General features: G+C 41.3%; 1 protein-coding gene across 3 annotated transcripts in view; it reads left to right on the forward strand.

Annotated features, from left to right (window-relative positions):
* Positions 1-17207, forward strand: part of FRMD4A (FERM domain containing 4A) — a 337700-nt gene that overhangs the window by 79994 nt on the left and 240499 nt on the right. Inside the window, exon 1 of one of the 3 annotated variants that reach the window (XM_040413153.1) lies at positions 4722-5161. The exons of the other annotated variants lie outside the window; for them this stretch is intronic. Within the exon in view, the coding sequence (XP_040269087.1) occupies positions 5003-5161 (159 nt within the window). The 5' untranslated portion in view covers positions 4722-5002. Of the gene's footprint in view, positions 1-4721; positions 5162-17207 lie in introns of those variants that run through there. 3 annotated transcript variants of the gene reach the window in all.

Genomic DNA, 17207 nt, shown 5'->3' on the forward strand with positions numbered 1-17207 from the left:
TCTGCCAGATTCAGCAGCAAAAATCCCATATCTGTGGCCAGCTTAATTTCCTCTACATTATTATTTATTCATATAGGGCCGTCATCTTCTGGGGTGCTCCTTAGGCCTGGGCTACACTGCGACTTTTTGTAACGCGACTGATTGGTTTTAACTATTTAACTACAGCTGTAGTCCAAATGAATGCATTCAGTTGAATACAGTTTTGCAGTCTGCAGCTGTCATTCAATAGTTAAAATCAATCAGTGTTGTCACAAAAAGTCGCAGTGTAGCCCTGGCCTTAATGTGACAAGTAACACAGAAAAAGAGATACAGTTCTCAAAAAGTAACTGTAACAAGATTCATTAGCACAGAGCCTAAGGACTCATTTACATGGGCCGATACTCAAAGCAGTGATCGGAATCAGACCATTAGTTCCCAATCTTTGCCCGATTGTTCAGCTACTTTACATGTATAGGAATAAATGATCGTAACGACAATCATTCATCCCCATACAGATCCATTGTTTGTCAGCAGCACATTCCTGTTTACATAGGGTGGTATATTGCCCACAAACAATTTTAGGTGCCACAAGAAAGATGCGATCACCCAACGAATGAGTATTTGGTCATCCATCGGCTGATTGGCTGCACCTTTACATGGAGCAGTTATCGAGAAGATAGCTCACCCAAATATTAATCTCTGATACTGTAACTGTCCCGATCCTCAGCCTGTGTATAAAGGCCCTTACACTGAGAGCCAGTCACGTCAGCAAGATCACAGAATTTTAACATACAGAGAGGGGAGAAACTCTTACAATTACTATTTATTGAGGTTACTCTGAGAACCAATTATGGGCTCTGAGTGGAAAAGAAGAAAAGGAGAGCCTGCTGAGATTTGTAGTCTTTCAGTCCTGACCAATAACAGACATGTACAAGTACAATAAGCGCTGTAACAATGGACTTTTTGGCATAGTTTATACATGGAAGGATACAAGAAGTGGTATATTTATTTTGTATGCCATTGGATAACCCCTTTGAGCCTAGATATTTAGCACATAGCAGAAACCGACACCAACATTTTTGTTTGCTGGCATTGCCTTTTGAGTTCAGTGTAATGTAATATTATACAATTTAGACATGCAGATAGATTGTACTGATTGAAGCATGCCTTTTGGAGAAAAATCTGCTTGACGGTTTAACAATGTAGCTTTTATTATTGTAATATTCACATCTCTCCGCTCCTCTGTAGTTTAAATCTGTTATCTATTTAAAACCAAACGTGGCTCTGAAAAGGAAGAAGGAGACATAGGAATGAAGCGGCTCTCATTCGTCATGTGTGTGCCAGATGCAGGAAGTGCCTGCTAACAACTTGGATGAAAACTAAAAGCAGCGGGTTATAGGCATTGTTCAATTACTTTGCTTTTCATAAGGCCAGAAACCCAAGAAGGTAAAGGCAAGAAAATCACCAGGCTCGCCATTACGGCATTTATATAATTTGCATTGTGAGAGCCAGGCAAAACGGGATTGACTCGTCTGGAGCCATTTTTATCACAAACAGGTTTACAGATGGCTCACAAGATGTGGGTTTTTAATGATTTTTTTTCTTTCATCTACAAGAAAGTGAGGTTGAAGATTGGACAATGTGGGCTGGAAAATAATTTGTGGCATATAATAACTCTTTAGGGGTTGTCTGATTTTAGAGAATCCATTTTTCAATATAGGGAATCACTCACAGTCATATCTATTAGACAGACGTTAGGATTTTTCATTCTCTGCACAGCCCTTTGATTTTAAAAGGGTTGTCCGGGTTCAGAGCTGAACCCGGACATACCCTTATTTTCACTCAGGCAGCCCCCCTGAGACTAGCATCGGATCATTTCATGCTCAGATGCGCTCCATTGCCCTGTGCTAGATTGCGCAGGGCACGGGCTCTTTTGTTTATCATAACACACTGCCGGGCGGAAGCTTCGGCCCGGCAGTGTGTTTGGTGATGTCACTGGCTCTGATGGGCGGACTTTAGCACTGCCCTAGCCATTTTACTGGCTAGGGCAGCGCTAAAGCCCGCCCATCAGTGCCGGTGACGTCACCGGGCTTCCTGGAAGCCCCATGGAGAGCCGGAACTCCTAAAAATGCCTTTGCCCTGCGCGAGGGCAAAGGAGAGCATCAGAGCATGAACTGCTCCGATCCTCAAGTCAGGGGGGCTGCCTGGGTGAAAATGGGGATATGCTCGGGTTCAGCTCTGAACCCGGACAACCCCTTTAATTTGTAGCATGCAATAATTACTTATGGTGCTGCAAAAGAACTAGTCCTTATGTCCACGACCTTATGTATTTTGCAGTTTGCAAATTGTGGATCCGCAAAACATGGATACTACCCATGTTGCAGACCCATTAACTTTAATGGGTCTATGGTCCACATTTTGCAGCCAAGTATAGGAATGGACATACAGATGCAGAAATCGGAGGGATCATCTGTGTGCTTTCCTCATCCATACAGTATGTCTGTTCTGCAAAAAGAGCACATACCTATTGAAGTCAATAGGTCCCAAAAAAATGCAGACGGCACATGGACCGCATCCGTAATTTGCAGGTCCGTGGTTTGCAGACCTTTCTACCAAATGTAAAGCCACAAGTATAGATCTAATGCTTTGATCTGATCTTATTTAGCTGTAACCATTAAAAATATGTACTTACACATTTCCAACTGTGGAGTCATTTTTGAGTATTATAAACTCTTGGGGGGGCATTTATTAAGACCGACGTTTTAAACACTGGTCTTAATCTATACCCTGATGGTGTTAGATGCACAACAATTATTAAGGGGCACGCACCTCTTAATAATTTTGGAGCATCTGTGTAGATCCGTGCACCACCTACTCTAGTAGGGAAGCTATTGTAGATTTCAGGTATAATCTTCAAGCATAATCTAGTTTCATTGAGGTGAAAACTTTGCAACTTTTTTAAACCAGTTTTCTGGTATACAGGGAATGATAAATGTCCCCCTTAGCTCAGCTTCATCAGAAATGCTTGAACTTATTGGACCAGAAGGTAGCACACCTTCACCTTGTGATCTAAAGGGTTATGCCAGTGGTTGATTTATTTGAAGTTTGGACATTTTCAGGGAGATAAACTTTAGAATACCATCAGAATGTTTTTGTCAAATATTTCTTTCCTATGAATTCAATGAGAAATTATCACATTAGCAAATGTTTTTCCAAAAGAAAAGTCTATTTCTAAAGCAGCTCCATGTCAAAGCCCTTTAATCTATAAGACATTCTAATATAGATTGGCTATAGTGTGCACATGGCCCCTCGATTTGGTATCCATTTAAGTGGCCACCTTCTAACTTATCTTTTATTAGAACACCTTGTAGAACAATGTGCCTCTCTCAAAAATGGTGACCCACTGGTGTTGCTGCAGTTGGGCTAACATTTAAATCTGATCAAGCCAATTGCACGGTGTTCGTACATCTCTGGAACCTCATAAATGACATGAATGATTTAGTATCTGACTAATTGGCTACCAATTTAAAGAAGATCCATGGGATTCATGTCACTAATAAGGGAATTAATTTAAAAGCATCTCTAGGAAATAGTGTAATCAATGTATTCAATCTCAACAAAATTGTGGGGTGCATTATAGCTATAAAAATACTAATAATACTGAGGCTATTAAAGTATTCCTAAATGCAATATATAGCTGTTAACAGATGCCTAACAACTCCCTCTCAGCCAGTGAAAGCACATCAACTTCAGTAAATAGACACGGTTAATAGAAAAATGGGGTAGATACCATATATCATGATAGGAATTTTTAAAATCAGTTTTGCAGGAGTCTGTGTGGCTGTCATTTGTGTTTGAGAAATTTTCTCAACAATGTTTGAGAAATTTGGTGCATCTTTAAGTCCAACAATTCTGTCTTACTCCAATTTCTACACAATTTTATTGGGGTAAAATTACAACAATTTTGTGAATTTTTAAAAAGCTGCAGTTGATAAATCAGGCTCAAATCAGCTCAACAAGCTAACCCCAACCACTTTCCAATCCACTTTTCAAAACAGTGCAAAATGTTGCGCAAATAAGTCCCCAAAAAAAGCACAAAGCCAGAATTCTGGAGAGCAGGGCTTAATAAGTCCACCTTTTCGCATCTTTAAGCTAGATTTCTACTTTGCACTGATGTTTTTTTCCAGGTAACATTGCTCTTGGTCATTCTCCAATATTTTCACAGAGCTATAGAACAAAACAGTGGTTTATGTAATGTCTAGTTAAAATCAGGCATCAGTGATGTCTCCATGACAATCTGTGATGCGGGCAATAGGTTCCCCTAGTAAAAGTGTCAAACTGTGTTAAGAAAATATACAGCGAGAGCCATTGGTATGCGGGGGATCCTTGTGTTTCCTAGCATTCACTTATTAAACTACTTTTGTTCTGCAGTTCTGAGTCATGGCATCTACAGAAGTTCTCGTTTTGTATTTGGCTCTGGGGGCCCTATAAATGTCATACCTTTTGTCACTCGGTGGAAACATCTTTTTCTCATACACTTTCTTGAAGTTGCTGGGTTTTTTGTTTTGACTGAGTGTTGGGAATGTTGCATTTAAGATAGAAACGGTTAAGTAGAAATGTGGACCGTCCCAGGAATGTTGGCAGTGGAACAATGCTTCATTTCCCTGGATTCTCTCCCAGCAGTATGAAGTGATGACTTTGGATGTAAGTATATTTCTTAGTATAGGAGCAGACAGCTGAGAAGTCACAGTATCTGAGCAGAGCTCCCCATGAGAAGAGCTGAAAAGATCACAGAGGAATGTCCTATCCATTGTCTAGGGAACAGCGGGAATAAAGAAGTTTGTATTTTGTTTAAGACACAAAGCTATCTCTCGGGACCCATTTCCAGAAAAAAACAAAAATTGGCCAGAGTGATTTTTCCTGTGTATAAAATTACATGTAGCACTTTGAACTTGGTGGAATCAAAGGAATCTACATCAGTTACCTGCTTTGCACCTCATCCATTACTTTTGATGAGATCAAGATGGCTGCTGTTCTTTTAAGCTTTGAGGATTTAATGTATACCTGGGACAGCTTAGTGTGGAACCTCACTTCACGAGCACTGCGTTCATGCCGGCATGGAAACTTTAGGGTTCTGCAGATGATGTTGAAGCCTTGGTGCATTTCCAGGGCAGTTTACCAGGTGGGATTTTCACTTTCAAAGTAAATGAGGTTAATTAAAATTGGTTCTCAAGTATATACGATTCATCACATAGTGTTAACCATCGTTTACTGGTCAATGTTTTTCGATACTTTGATACATTATGATTTTGTCAGGGGTTACTTTTAATTAACATTGTTACTATCAATAATAATTTTTTATTATTATTATAATTATTGTACCTCACCTTCATTGGGCTTACTCTAATATATTGCGGAACTCCATAAACAGCTGCTCCATTTTTTTTCTTATTATTGTGCATGTGTGAGTGTGTTGGGGGGGGGGGTTAAATTTTATATACTATGTGTTTAAATTTCTCAATATTTTAAACTTGTCTGCTTGCTTGTAACTTTTGTGGATACATTCAGAGGCTGAAAACTTAAGTCATGATCTTGTCCAAGTGCATGGTCGTTTCAATGTATCATAGTCCTCTCTATAGCAAGCTCTATTGTAGTTATGGTTGGATATGATCAAGGCAGTTTTTGGGCCCCTGGATAGTAACAAGAATATTTACAGCATATTCACTGACAGTAAGCAGAATTCTTTGAAAATGTTGGGAAACATAAATGCAAACTCTATTAGAAAATTCATCATATATCACATACAATTTATGCAAATGGAAGTTGAAATTGAAGAAATATTGAATCTGAAAAAAAAATACACTGATCAGCCATAACATTAAATATTAATATTGTGAAGGCCTCCACCTGTGCCGCCAAAACAGTTCAGGCCCATTGAGGTATGGACTCAATAAGACCTCTGAAGGTGTCCTGTGGTATCTGGCCCTAAGACATTTAAGTCCTGCAAGCTGTTAGGTGAGGCCTCCATAGATTGAACTTGTTTTTTCAGCACAGCCCACAGATGCTTGATCAGTTAGAGATCAAGAGAATTTAGAGGTCAGGTGAACACCTTGTCATGTCCCCCAAACCATTCCTGAACTACGATATTTCTGCAGTGTGGCAGGCGCATGATCCTGTTGATAGAGACCACTGACATTAAGGAAAACTAATGACCTAAATGGGTGTACTTGGTCTGCAGCAATGTTTAGGGAGGTAGTATGTGTCAAAGTAAGATCCACATGTATGCCAGGACTCAAGATTTCTCAGGAGAACATTGCCCAGAGCAGCCAGCTTGTCTTCTTCCTATAGTGTATCCTGGTGGCATCTCTTCTGATAAGCAACACACATGCACAAAACCATCCACATGATAGAAATCAAAATGTGATTTATCTAACCAGGACACATCTTTCTATTTCTCCATGGTTCTGATATTCCCATACCTGCAAGCTGTGATGCACTGTGTGTTCTGACACCTTTCTATGTTAGTCAATGTTAGTTTTTTCAGGTGTTTGTGCTATAGTAGGTCTTCTGTGGATGGGCTAGCCTTCTTCCACATGTGCATCAACAAGCCTTGGGCTCCCATTACCCTGCCACTATTGGTTGTCCCTTCTTGGACCATTTTTGGTATGAACTAATCATTTCATGCCAGCAACGCCACACAAAACCTGCTGTTTCACAGATGTTCTGATGACTCTGTTCAAAGTCTTTCAGATTCTTATACTTGCCCATTTTTTATGCGTCCAACACTTCAACTTCAAGAACTGACTGTTCATTTGCTGCCTTATTTATCCCACCCCTGGACAGGTGACAGTGCATCAAGATAACCCATGTTTCATCACCGGTCATTATCTATCAAGGAGTGTTTTTGCACTCACCCTGTACATTAGTTGACAATAAGGAACGACCACTGCTATAGGTGGTTGAAATCTGGATGTTCAGGTAGTGCTATTAAAGAGGTTGTCAGTGCTAAAGATTTTGATGACCTACCCTCAGGACATGTCCTATCTTTTACCGTCTTTTGTGGAGCCCGCACAAACAGCAATCCGCAACACAAGCATAGTGACCATACATAGTAACATAGTATATACTGTAAGGCCCGAAAAAAGACATTTGTCCATCCAGTTCGGCCTGTTATTCTGCACGTTTATCCAGAAGAAGGCAAAAAAAAACTCTGTGAGGTAGAAGCCAATTTTCCCCAAAAATTCCTTCCCGACTCCAATCAGGCAATCAGAATAACTCCCTGGATCAACGACCCCTCTCTAGTAGCTATAGTCTGTAATATTATTACGCTCCAGAAATACATCCAGGCCCCTCTTGAATTCCTTTATTGTACTCACCATCACCACCTCCTCAGGCAGAGAGTTCCATAGTCTCACTGCTCTTACCGTAAAGAATCCTCTTCTATGTTTGTGTACAAACCTTCTTTCCTCCAAACGCAGAGGATCTCCCCTCGTCACAGTCCTGGGGATAAATAGATGATGGGATAGATCTCTGTACTGACCCCTGATATATTTATACATAGTAATTAGATCTCCCCTCAGTCGTCTTTTTTCTAAAGTGAATAACCCTAATGTTGATAATCTTTCAGGGTACTGTAGTCCCCCCATTCCAGTTATTACTTTAAAAATATTTAATAGCTTTGCTTTCTCCTCATCGCTCTCTGCAACTCCCCCCTTATTACTCTGTAGAGGGCAGACACCTTCAGATTTATACTTTTTACCATATAGTTGCGTGAATGTGCCCTAATATTGATGACCTATCCTCTGGTTCTCTCAGCTGGACTCTCTTTACCCAGCTGCAGCTGTAGCATCACTTTGACAACACCTGACTGTCTCAGCTTATCACTGGCTTCTTCTATTCACTGCAGAGGCCAGTGACTGGCTGCAGCAGTCACATGTTGTCAGCAGCTGGTAAACTGAGCCCAGTCAGGAGAACTGGAATGACGCCATGCTGATCTGGCAAGTTAGTAAGTAACAATGTGAGCTTTATAGCTGGCAGATCACATGTGTTTTCTGGTTTGTTCCTGAAACCAGACAACCCCTTTAATGACTTAAAGCATTTATTGATATGTTTACGTTTTGTAGAGGTTCCTCCTTTGAATATATTATTGCTGCTCATAATTGCTAATGTCTCCAGTTTGTTCCATAAAATGCATAACACGTGCAGGCAATATTAAATGTTTTTTATTAAATGTCAGGATTTCCACATTTCTTTGGCTCATACTTTTTTGACACATCCACTTTTCCAATTCTCAGTACTATTGTCTGGAGCTATGTGCTGGAAGTATTGGTTTATTTGTCGGATTGTTGTTTGCCAAAACCTTTGGAAATAATTAGGAGTCACTGAGACTATGGTGCTCCAATTTTAAACTGGAAGCAAGATTTGTCTCAAAAGCAATGGCCTTGGTCCTAGAATAGGACTGTACAGTATGTACATTCCATGCAACCAGATGTGACTTCATCCACGACCAGCAATGCAAGAGAGCTAAGGCAGCTGAACCCATAAATCTTTTTTATGTAGATGAATCCTGTCATTTGGTTTACGGTGTTTGCATAAATAGTTGTTCACTGTGTCTTGTAAAAGTTATCATTTGCATAGAGACATAAGAAACAGCTTCCTCGTGTAACATTAATAAGTTATGCTAAACTGATGAACGATGTGGAGCGGAATTCCGTTCTGACTACAGATGTTTCATGCAGTTCCTCCTATGTTGTGAAGTACGTATATGATAAAAGTTTTTTTTTTAACAGATCTTTGGGTTCTTCACAACACTGTTTCCTCTTATGCTTTTAACTGGCCTTAAAGGGGTTGTCTAATCTAATGAAGACTAGCCCTTTACGGATGGAAACGCACTGGTGATCATCTGATGGCTGCAGGACCAATGGAAACAGTTATCATTGGCTATGTATATCTTGTGCAGGGTCAGATAAATGGAGCAAGTGTAATAAGGCCAAAAAGAATACGTAGACCAACTCAGTTTCTACCAACTTAACAGGGTGTAGTCTAAAGGATTATACATTCTTCACCTTAGTATAGGTCATCAATATCTGATCTGTGAGGGTCTGACACCCCGCATCCCCACTAATCAGCTTTTTCCTGTATCCTCCAGTGCAAACCACAGCTCCGTTCACCATGAGTGAACATGCTGGGATACATTCAAGTGAATGGGAGCTGGGCTGCAGTAACCCAACACAGCCACTACACATGGAACCAGGTCTTTTCATGTATGTTCAGTATAGTTCATCAATATCAGGAGCCTGAAAAACCCCTTTAACAACTGCAACAGGTTATGGATATTCTGACAGAGGATCCTAAGGTTGCTACCTTTGGAATTGTTTCTGTTAGCAATGGCTGGCGTGTAGGAGGTCTAAAGACACTATTTTGCAGTACCAAGGCAATAGGCAGCATCCCAGTCAGATGCATGGGTCGTTGGAGACGGTATCAGTCATAAACGCTAGGCACAGGTCAGGGTGGGCAGCAGATGAGCGGACCTGGTCAGGTATAAAAGACAGATTGATGCCAGAACAAACCTTTGCAGACTTTAAGAACCAAAAGGACTTCCTCAGGCACTGAGTGATGGGGAAGGGTACTTAAAGGGGTTGTCTCACTTCAGAAAATGTCATTTACCATGTAGACAAAGTTATTTTTCCATCACATTATACGCTGCTTATTTCCAGGGGTTACGACCACCCTGCAATCCAGCAGCAGTGGCCATGCTTGCAAACTATAGGAAAAAGCACCTCTCTGGTGAACAGATTGTAACTGTGCTGCAGCGGTGGCCAGGGGCGTAGCTATAGGGGTAGCAGTCGCTACCAGGCCCAGGAGCCTGAGGGGGCCCAAAGATCTTTTGTGGCACATAAGAAGACACTGGTATTATAGAAGTGCATGCTGGTCAAGTTACACCTCTGGCTAGAGGGAAGGGGTTATGTCAAGCATTTGGCATGGGTGGGGGGAGCTAGTGGTGCCGTTTCAATGTTTGCCTCAGGCAGCGTCAAGGCAATGTACTTTCCTGACCTTGGCCACCAAGCACTGAGGAGGGGGGGGGGCAAGCTGAACTCTTGCACCAGGGCCCATGAGCCTTTAGCTATGCCCCTGGCGGTGGCCGTAACTCCTTGAAACAAGAAGTGTATAATGTGATGGAAAAATGAATGAAGCCAGGAAGGGAGGCAATATGGACAATCACAATACATTAGTAAGTGCCTTGTATTAACTTTCTCTACATGATAAATGGCATTTGCTGAAACGAGCCTTTAATAAGTCTGGAGCATATGGGCTTTAGTAGGTCAATAATACAATAAGCGCACACTGGCCCACATACCAAGAAGGATGAGGCAAAGGAAAGCATTGGTGGAGAGAAAAACGCTGGGGCCATGGGCAGAGGTGAACTGGTGGGTGAATTGTTACAGGAAGAGCCTCTGATTGAGAGATGATGTGAACTACTCTTTGATGTCCAAATGCCCTAACACGAGCATGGGTTGTCTTTGTAAGGTAACCCCTTTAATGTGTACCATTTTTCAGTTAATCATGTAATTATATCATGTGCGAAACCATAGACATAAGTGTTTATGGAAGTCTATCTATGAGCAGTGTCGTATGGAAAATTGTTAAACCCATCGGCAGGTAGAGTTTAGACAGCCAGTGGGTTGGCCAAAGGTATGTACAGTCCAGTGTGTACTCTACAAATAAAGGTTCTCAATGAAAGCCAACTCTTCATTTTTGAGTTTTGCATAGACTATGTACAAGTGTTAAATTTAACATTAGGAATATTAATACCAGATATTATACCGTTATGACTGATAAAGTGACACATCCATATCATCCGCAGTTAAAGGAGCATTTATCTACGCCATAGTGTGATCCAAGAACTGAGTTCAAGTAGCATTGCGGGACGGACATATTGTATTGTTCCCGGTTTCACGTGGAGACTATGTGCCAGGGTTTTCCATTCACAGAGGTTATGTAACAGCACATACACAACTAGAGTATGGTCAGTTTTTCCATTAGCAAAAAGAGACCCTCTGTTCCTATGAACAGTAAGTTATCTATATCAATATAACAGTTACCGTTGTCTGCCATTATGCATCTTAGCGAGGGGATTCAATTATATGTAAGTATATTCTTACATGACAAACTTCACGGTTTAGCAGCTAATGGGTGTAAGAGCAGGAGCAGTGTATACTCATGCACATAAATTCAGGGTCCTTTTCTGACTCAAAGGGTCACGATCCAGTCTCTGAATGACAAAGTCCAGGCAGAAAAATGAAAAGTCCCAGAAACCATCTTTAAGCCACATTACCAGACATGTAATAGAAGATCAGCAGTCAGCATCTCCTTAGAAAGGAAAGATATGCAGTTGTAGGCTGAATCAGTGAACGGCCTATCATCAGTCAAGAACGGGAGCCACTCTCATTCCATTTGCTGTACTAAGGAAATATAATGTATGGGATATTATTCAAATATTTGGCAGCATATACATTACTTTCCACATACACTTTACTTGATTTCTTCTTCTCATACCTATAAGACTAATACGTATACTGAGTTATGCAGGTCATTGATTTCATCTGTACTATATACAACCATTCCCAAAATTTGGCTCCTGTGCTTTAATATCTACTAAAGGGGTTATCCAAGAGTATAACAGACCAAAGGATGGATCTATCCCAATTTCCTTTAGGGTGGATGAACCTACAGAAAGTTCCTCTCGCTACAATCACAGCAACATTATCAAAGTGCCGGGAAAATGACCATGAAAAGGGTCTTTTTCTTGGGTAGAGGGGACAAGTAACGACTTGAGATAACAGTGTGACAGCAGGGTTCCCAGTTTTAATTTTTGCACTATGGCTCCATCTGCTCAATGGACATCATCAGTAATTTGAAGGACCATATGGAGAGGTGGTTGTAGCATCTACAGGCTGACAGATGAATAGAAATTGTGAGGTCTTATATAATAATCAAATTGAAAAAGAATAGCACCTGACAGACTCCATTGACAATAACGTGGCCCTCATGTTTCCATCAGGAATACCAGGCAAAATAGTGCAGAATGGTATTTATTTTAGTTTACTCGCTTATACACTCACCTAAAGAATTATTAGGAACACCTGTTCTATTTCTCATTAATGCAATTATCTAGTCAACCAATCACATGGCAGTTGCTTCAATGCATTTAGGGGTGTGCACCTGGTCAAGACAATCTCCTGAACTCCAAACTGAATGTCAGAATGGGAAAGAAAGGTGATTTAAGCAATTTTGAGCGTGGCATGGTTGTTGGTGCCAGACGGGCCGGTCTGAGTATTTCACAATCTGCTCAGTTACTGGGATTTTCACGCACAACCATTTCTAGGGTTTACAAAGAATGGTGTGAAAAGGGAAAAACATCCAGTATGCGGCAGTCCTGTGGGCAAAAATGCCTTGAGGATGCTAGAGGTCAGAGGAGAATAAGCCGACTGATTCAAGCTGATAGAAGAGCAACGTTGACTGAAATAACCACTCGTTACAACCGAGGTATGCAGCAAAGCATTTGTGAAGCCACAACACGCACAACCTTGAGGCGGATGGGCTACAACAGCAGAAGATCCCACCGGGTACCACTCATCTCCACTACAAATAGGAAAGAGAGGCTATAATTTGCACAAGCTCACCAAAATTGGACTGTTGAAGACTGGAAAAATGTTGCCTGGTCTGATGAGTCTCGATTTCTGTTGAGACATTCAAATGGTAGAGTCCGAATTTGGCGTAAACAGAATGAGAACATGTATCCATCCTCTGATGGCTACTTCCAGCAAGATAATGCACCATGTCACAAAGCTCGAATCATTTTAAATTGGTTTCTTGAACATGACAATGAGTTCACTGTACTAAAATGGCCCCCGCAGTCACCAGATCTCAACCCAATAGAGCATCTTTGGGATGTGGTGGAACGGGAGCTTCGTGCCCTGGATGTGCATCCCTCAAATCTCCATCAACTGCAAGATGCTATCCTATCAATATGGGCCAACATTTCTAAAGAATGCTATCAGCACCTTGTGGAATCAATGCCAAGTAGAATTAAGGCAGTTCTGAAGGCAAAAGGGGGTCCAACACCGTATTAGTATGGTGTTCCTAATAATTCTTTAGGTGAGTGTATAGCGCTAACATAATCCAGCACTTTACAGCATAAAACTGTCCCCAATGGGGCTCACAATCTACGTTCCCTATCAGTATGTCTTTGGAGTGGGGGAAGAAACCGGAGAACCCGGAGGAAAGCCATACAAACTCCATGCAGATGTTGGATTTGAACCTAGGCCCCCAGCTTTACTAACCACTGAGCCACCATGCTGTCCTGCCTAATTGTCCTGATTTTTGAACGGAATCTACAACAATGGAAGCTCCGACACAGATGTGAATGAAGCTTTAAAGGGAATGTGTCACCATGATCATGGACTATTATCTACAGTAATACATGAGCAGTACTGCAGATAAGAAGTTCATATCAAAAATTTTTATTTTCCTACTGCCTCCCATATTTTCTCCGGCCAGCGCTGCAATCTGTGATGAAATACATTGTCAGGACTTTATGTTAGAACAGCACAGCAGTCCGGACTGTGTATTTCAGTGTAACTTTTAAGCGCTGACAGTGGGGGAAACGGAGTGGCAGTAGGAAAATTTAAAAAATAGCGACTTCTTATCTGCAGTACTACCCATGGATTGCTACAGATAATCGTGGTGACAGATTTCCTTTAAAGAGGACCTGTTACTCTGAAAATGCAGTGCAATCTACAAACAGCATGTTATAGAGCAGGAGAAACTGAGCAGATTGATAGGAAATGATTCTGCAAAGTTTGTAACTAAAGGGTTTTTCAGGCAGCACCATATTGAGCATCAATATCTGATTGGTGGGGGTCCAGCACCAGCTGTTTGAAGAGCGCATATACATGAACTTTGTATAGTGACTGTACTTGGTATTGTAGCCCAGGCCCATTTCCTTTAAGGAGACTGAGCTGCACATAGTTTATGTGACTGATGAATGTGATGTCACTGGTCTGGAAGAAGCAGCAGCGCTCACCAAAGCACCGCATCCTCTTCAAATATCTGATCAGCATCGGGTGCTGAGAGCTGGACCCCCACTGATTAGATATGGATGACCTACCCCTTTAACTCATCTAAATCTCTGCGCTTTTTATACATAGGAGTCATATGGGTGGTCTTATCAGTGACTGAGAGCCATGTAGAGATAGCTGTCAATCTGTGGGACATCACGTTATAGTGTCCTGCTATAGTCATAGGTGACATAAAGCTTACTTAGGGCTCTTTCACACTTGCGTTCTTTTCTTCCGACATAGAGTTCCGTCGTCGGGGCTCTATGCCAGAAGAATCCTGATCAGTTTTATCCCCATGCATTCTGAATGGAGAGAAATCCGTTCAGGATGCATCAGGATGCATCAGGATGCCTTCAGTTCCGGAACGGAACGTTTTTTGGCCGGAGAAAATTCCGCAGCATGCTGCGCTTTTTGCTCCGGCCAAAAATCCGGAACACTTGCCGCAAGGCCGGATCCGGAATTAATGCCCATTGAAAGGCATTAATCCGGATCCGGCCTTAAGCTAAATGTCGTTTCGGCGCATTGCCGGATCCGACGTTCAGCTTTTTCTGAATGGTTACCATGGCTGCCGGGACGCTAAAGTCCTGTCAGCCATGGTAAAGTGTAGCGGGGAGCGGGGGAGCAGTATACTTACCATCCATGCGCATGGGGCGCTCTGACGTCATTCTGGAGCGCCCCGGGAGCCGCACGGACTGTAAGTATACTGCTCCCCCGCTCCCCACTACTACTATGGCAGCCAGGACTTTAATAGCGTCCTGGCTGCCATAGTAACTCTGAACGCATTTTGAAGACGGATCCGTCCAAAGCGAAGGGAAAAATAAAGTCATAGGAAGATGAAAGAAAAAGATGAAGAGAAAAAAATACCAGGCAGGTCTAAAAAAAAATCGGAAAATGTAATTTATATATGAAGGAATAGATTGTGTAGAGCTATTGCGTCTTACAAGTCAGAAGACTTGAGGTATTTTGAGCCTTTCCATCACATTGCTGATATGGGAGAATAGATGATGAAGTGAATAAAACATGAACTAGATTGTACACAATAAACCAATGAAGCTTCACACATGAAGACGCTGGGTAAATTCCCCTGATGATTCTCTTAATAAGGACATCCACCAGAGTAAATTATCTTCAAGAAGTCCTTATCAGGAGCTGAGTGTTATGTCTTAAGAATAATAAATGTTGTGGATTGATTCCGCATGTGAACATTATTAGATCCTTTTTCAAATGGGAGGTTTTGTTGGGAAATTGAAGCGGCATAAATTATACATCAACTTATAATTTGGCTGCGTCCTTTGACTTTTCAGATCACTGCGTGTAATTAAATCTCATAGAGGAAACAGCATTAGATAAAATGAGTGTGCACAGACGGGCTAATGAAAGAGAAGGGTTCAGAAGATTACAGTCTCATGTTTGTGTTAGCCTTAAAAGAAATTGCACGTCCTGCCAATGTATTGTACAGGGCAGAGCTGCTGCTATGTGCGGGTCATTTACATGGGACATTGGGGCGTTCCATTCTCAAAACAGTAACGGCATGTGAAAGTATGCTAATGAAATCATAAAAACCGCACACTGTGACAGCTTTACTGTACAGATCAGGAATGCTACAGTGCACACATCCAATGCAAAGTGCCCTCGGCACTGGAAAGAAGGACTCATTAAAGGGTTTTTCCGGTAAAAAATTCTTTTTTAACAAATTCTCACAGCATGGCCCATGCTCCAGTCCTTAACACTGCCTCCTCTCTCCATCTACCGATCCCGGCACTGTTTACATCCAGCCCGATATGAGCATGGCCACATGCACTGCTCAAGCCGAAGACTGGCAGCATGGAGGACCACAGTGAGTGTGGAACTTGTTAAAAAAAAATATTTCACCAGAAACCCCTTTAGCTTATCGTCTATGAACATTGGTTCATGCTACTGCAGTGTAAACCGCCATTCCACAAGAGAGAAATGTGCCGTTTTCCATATTAGCACTATCATCCAAGGACAGCTTCTATATATTTGTAAAGCCGGTGGAGGTCTAACACCAGCCACCAGAAAAAACACAGTGGACTGAACCACAGCTCTGTCTACTGTGTAGTGGTTGTGCCAGTTGCTTCAGCCCCCATTCCCTTGATGTTTGTAGGAAGGATCCCTCCAGCAACATTACAGACTAAATGGCTGATGAAGGCGTCTGCTTAGAAAAATGACTCCCTAGGGCCTGCACAAAGTGGGAAATGAAAAGTTGATTCTGGCCAAACATGATATTCAGTTGTACTTTCAGAAGACCATGGATTACATTTTTGGCAGTCAGAATGCAGCCACCAACCACCGTCAATAATAATTTGCGTCACATTTTCAAATGATGATCAGGCATCAATTATCCACCTTGGCTGACTTATGTCTTACGTATGGACAGCTTAACAGGAATGTGTCATCAGAAAATGACCTGCTGTTTAAATCACTTTTTTTTAAGTTTAACATATTTTTACATAATTTTTTATAATATTATGATGAATTATTATTTTTAATTTTCCATGTCACTTTTTTAAACTAAAACAAAAAATCCAGCAGTTTTTGCACTGGCCATTATGTCTAATAATTGGCGCCACTTCTTGATTTGTAAAGATCACAATCAGGAAATAAAAACAGATTAGAAAAAAAGGAGATGTGTTACTATCTGGCAGATAACCTTTTTGGTGACACATTTTCTTTATGGACTAAGTACAACCTACGTTTTTTGGTTGAGTGTGTTTTGGAGCAGCTATGTGGTGCTGCACATTTACTCTTCAACACAGAAATATTAACAAGATACAAAAAACTAATTTCCATAGAATTGCTAAAAAATGCATGTTGCATATGTTTTATTTGTTGCTTGATGGTCCCTAAATGCAGCATCACCTCAATGACATTTTCATGGGACACTTTCCTACCATATAACCAAAGAAAACGACAGCTATTTTACAGGAACCCTTAAATTAGACAAAATATACAAAGGTCACCTTACCTTTCTACTGAGAAGAGATCTGTTGTTTTACCTCTAGGCTTTCTAATTTAAGCTTCAGCCTTGTCCTTTGAAGATTCCATATGTTGGTGTTTTAGGCTGTCACCTTCTGGGGTGTCCATCTG

This window comes from Bufo bufo, chromosome 1, assembly GCF_905171765.1.
Source record: "Bufo bufo chromosome 1, aBufBuf1.1, whole genome shotgun sequence".
In the NCBI taxonomy this organism is placed as follows: Eukaryota; Metazoa; Chordata; class Amphibia; order Anura; family Bufonidae; genus Bufo; species Bufo bufo.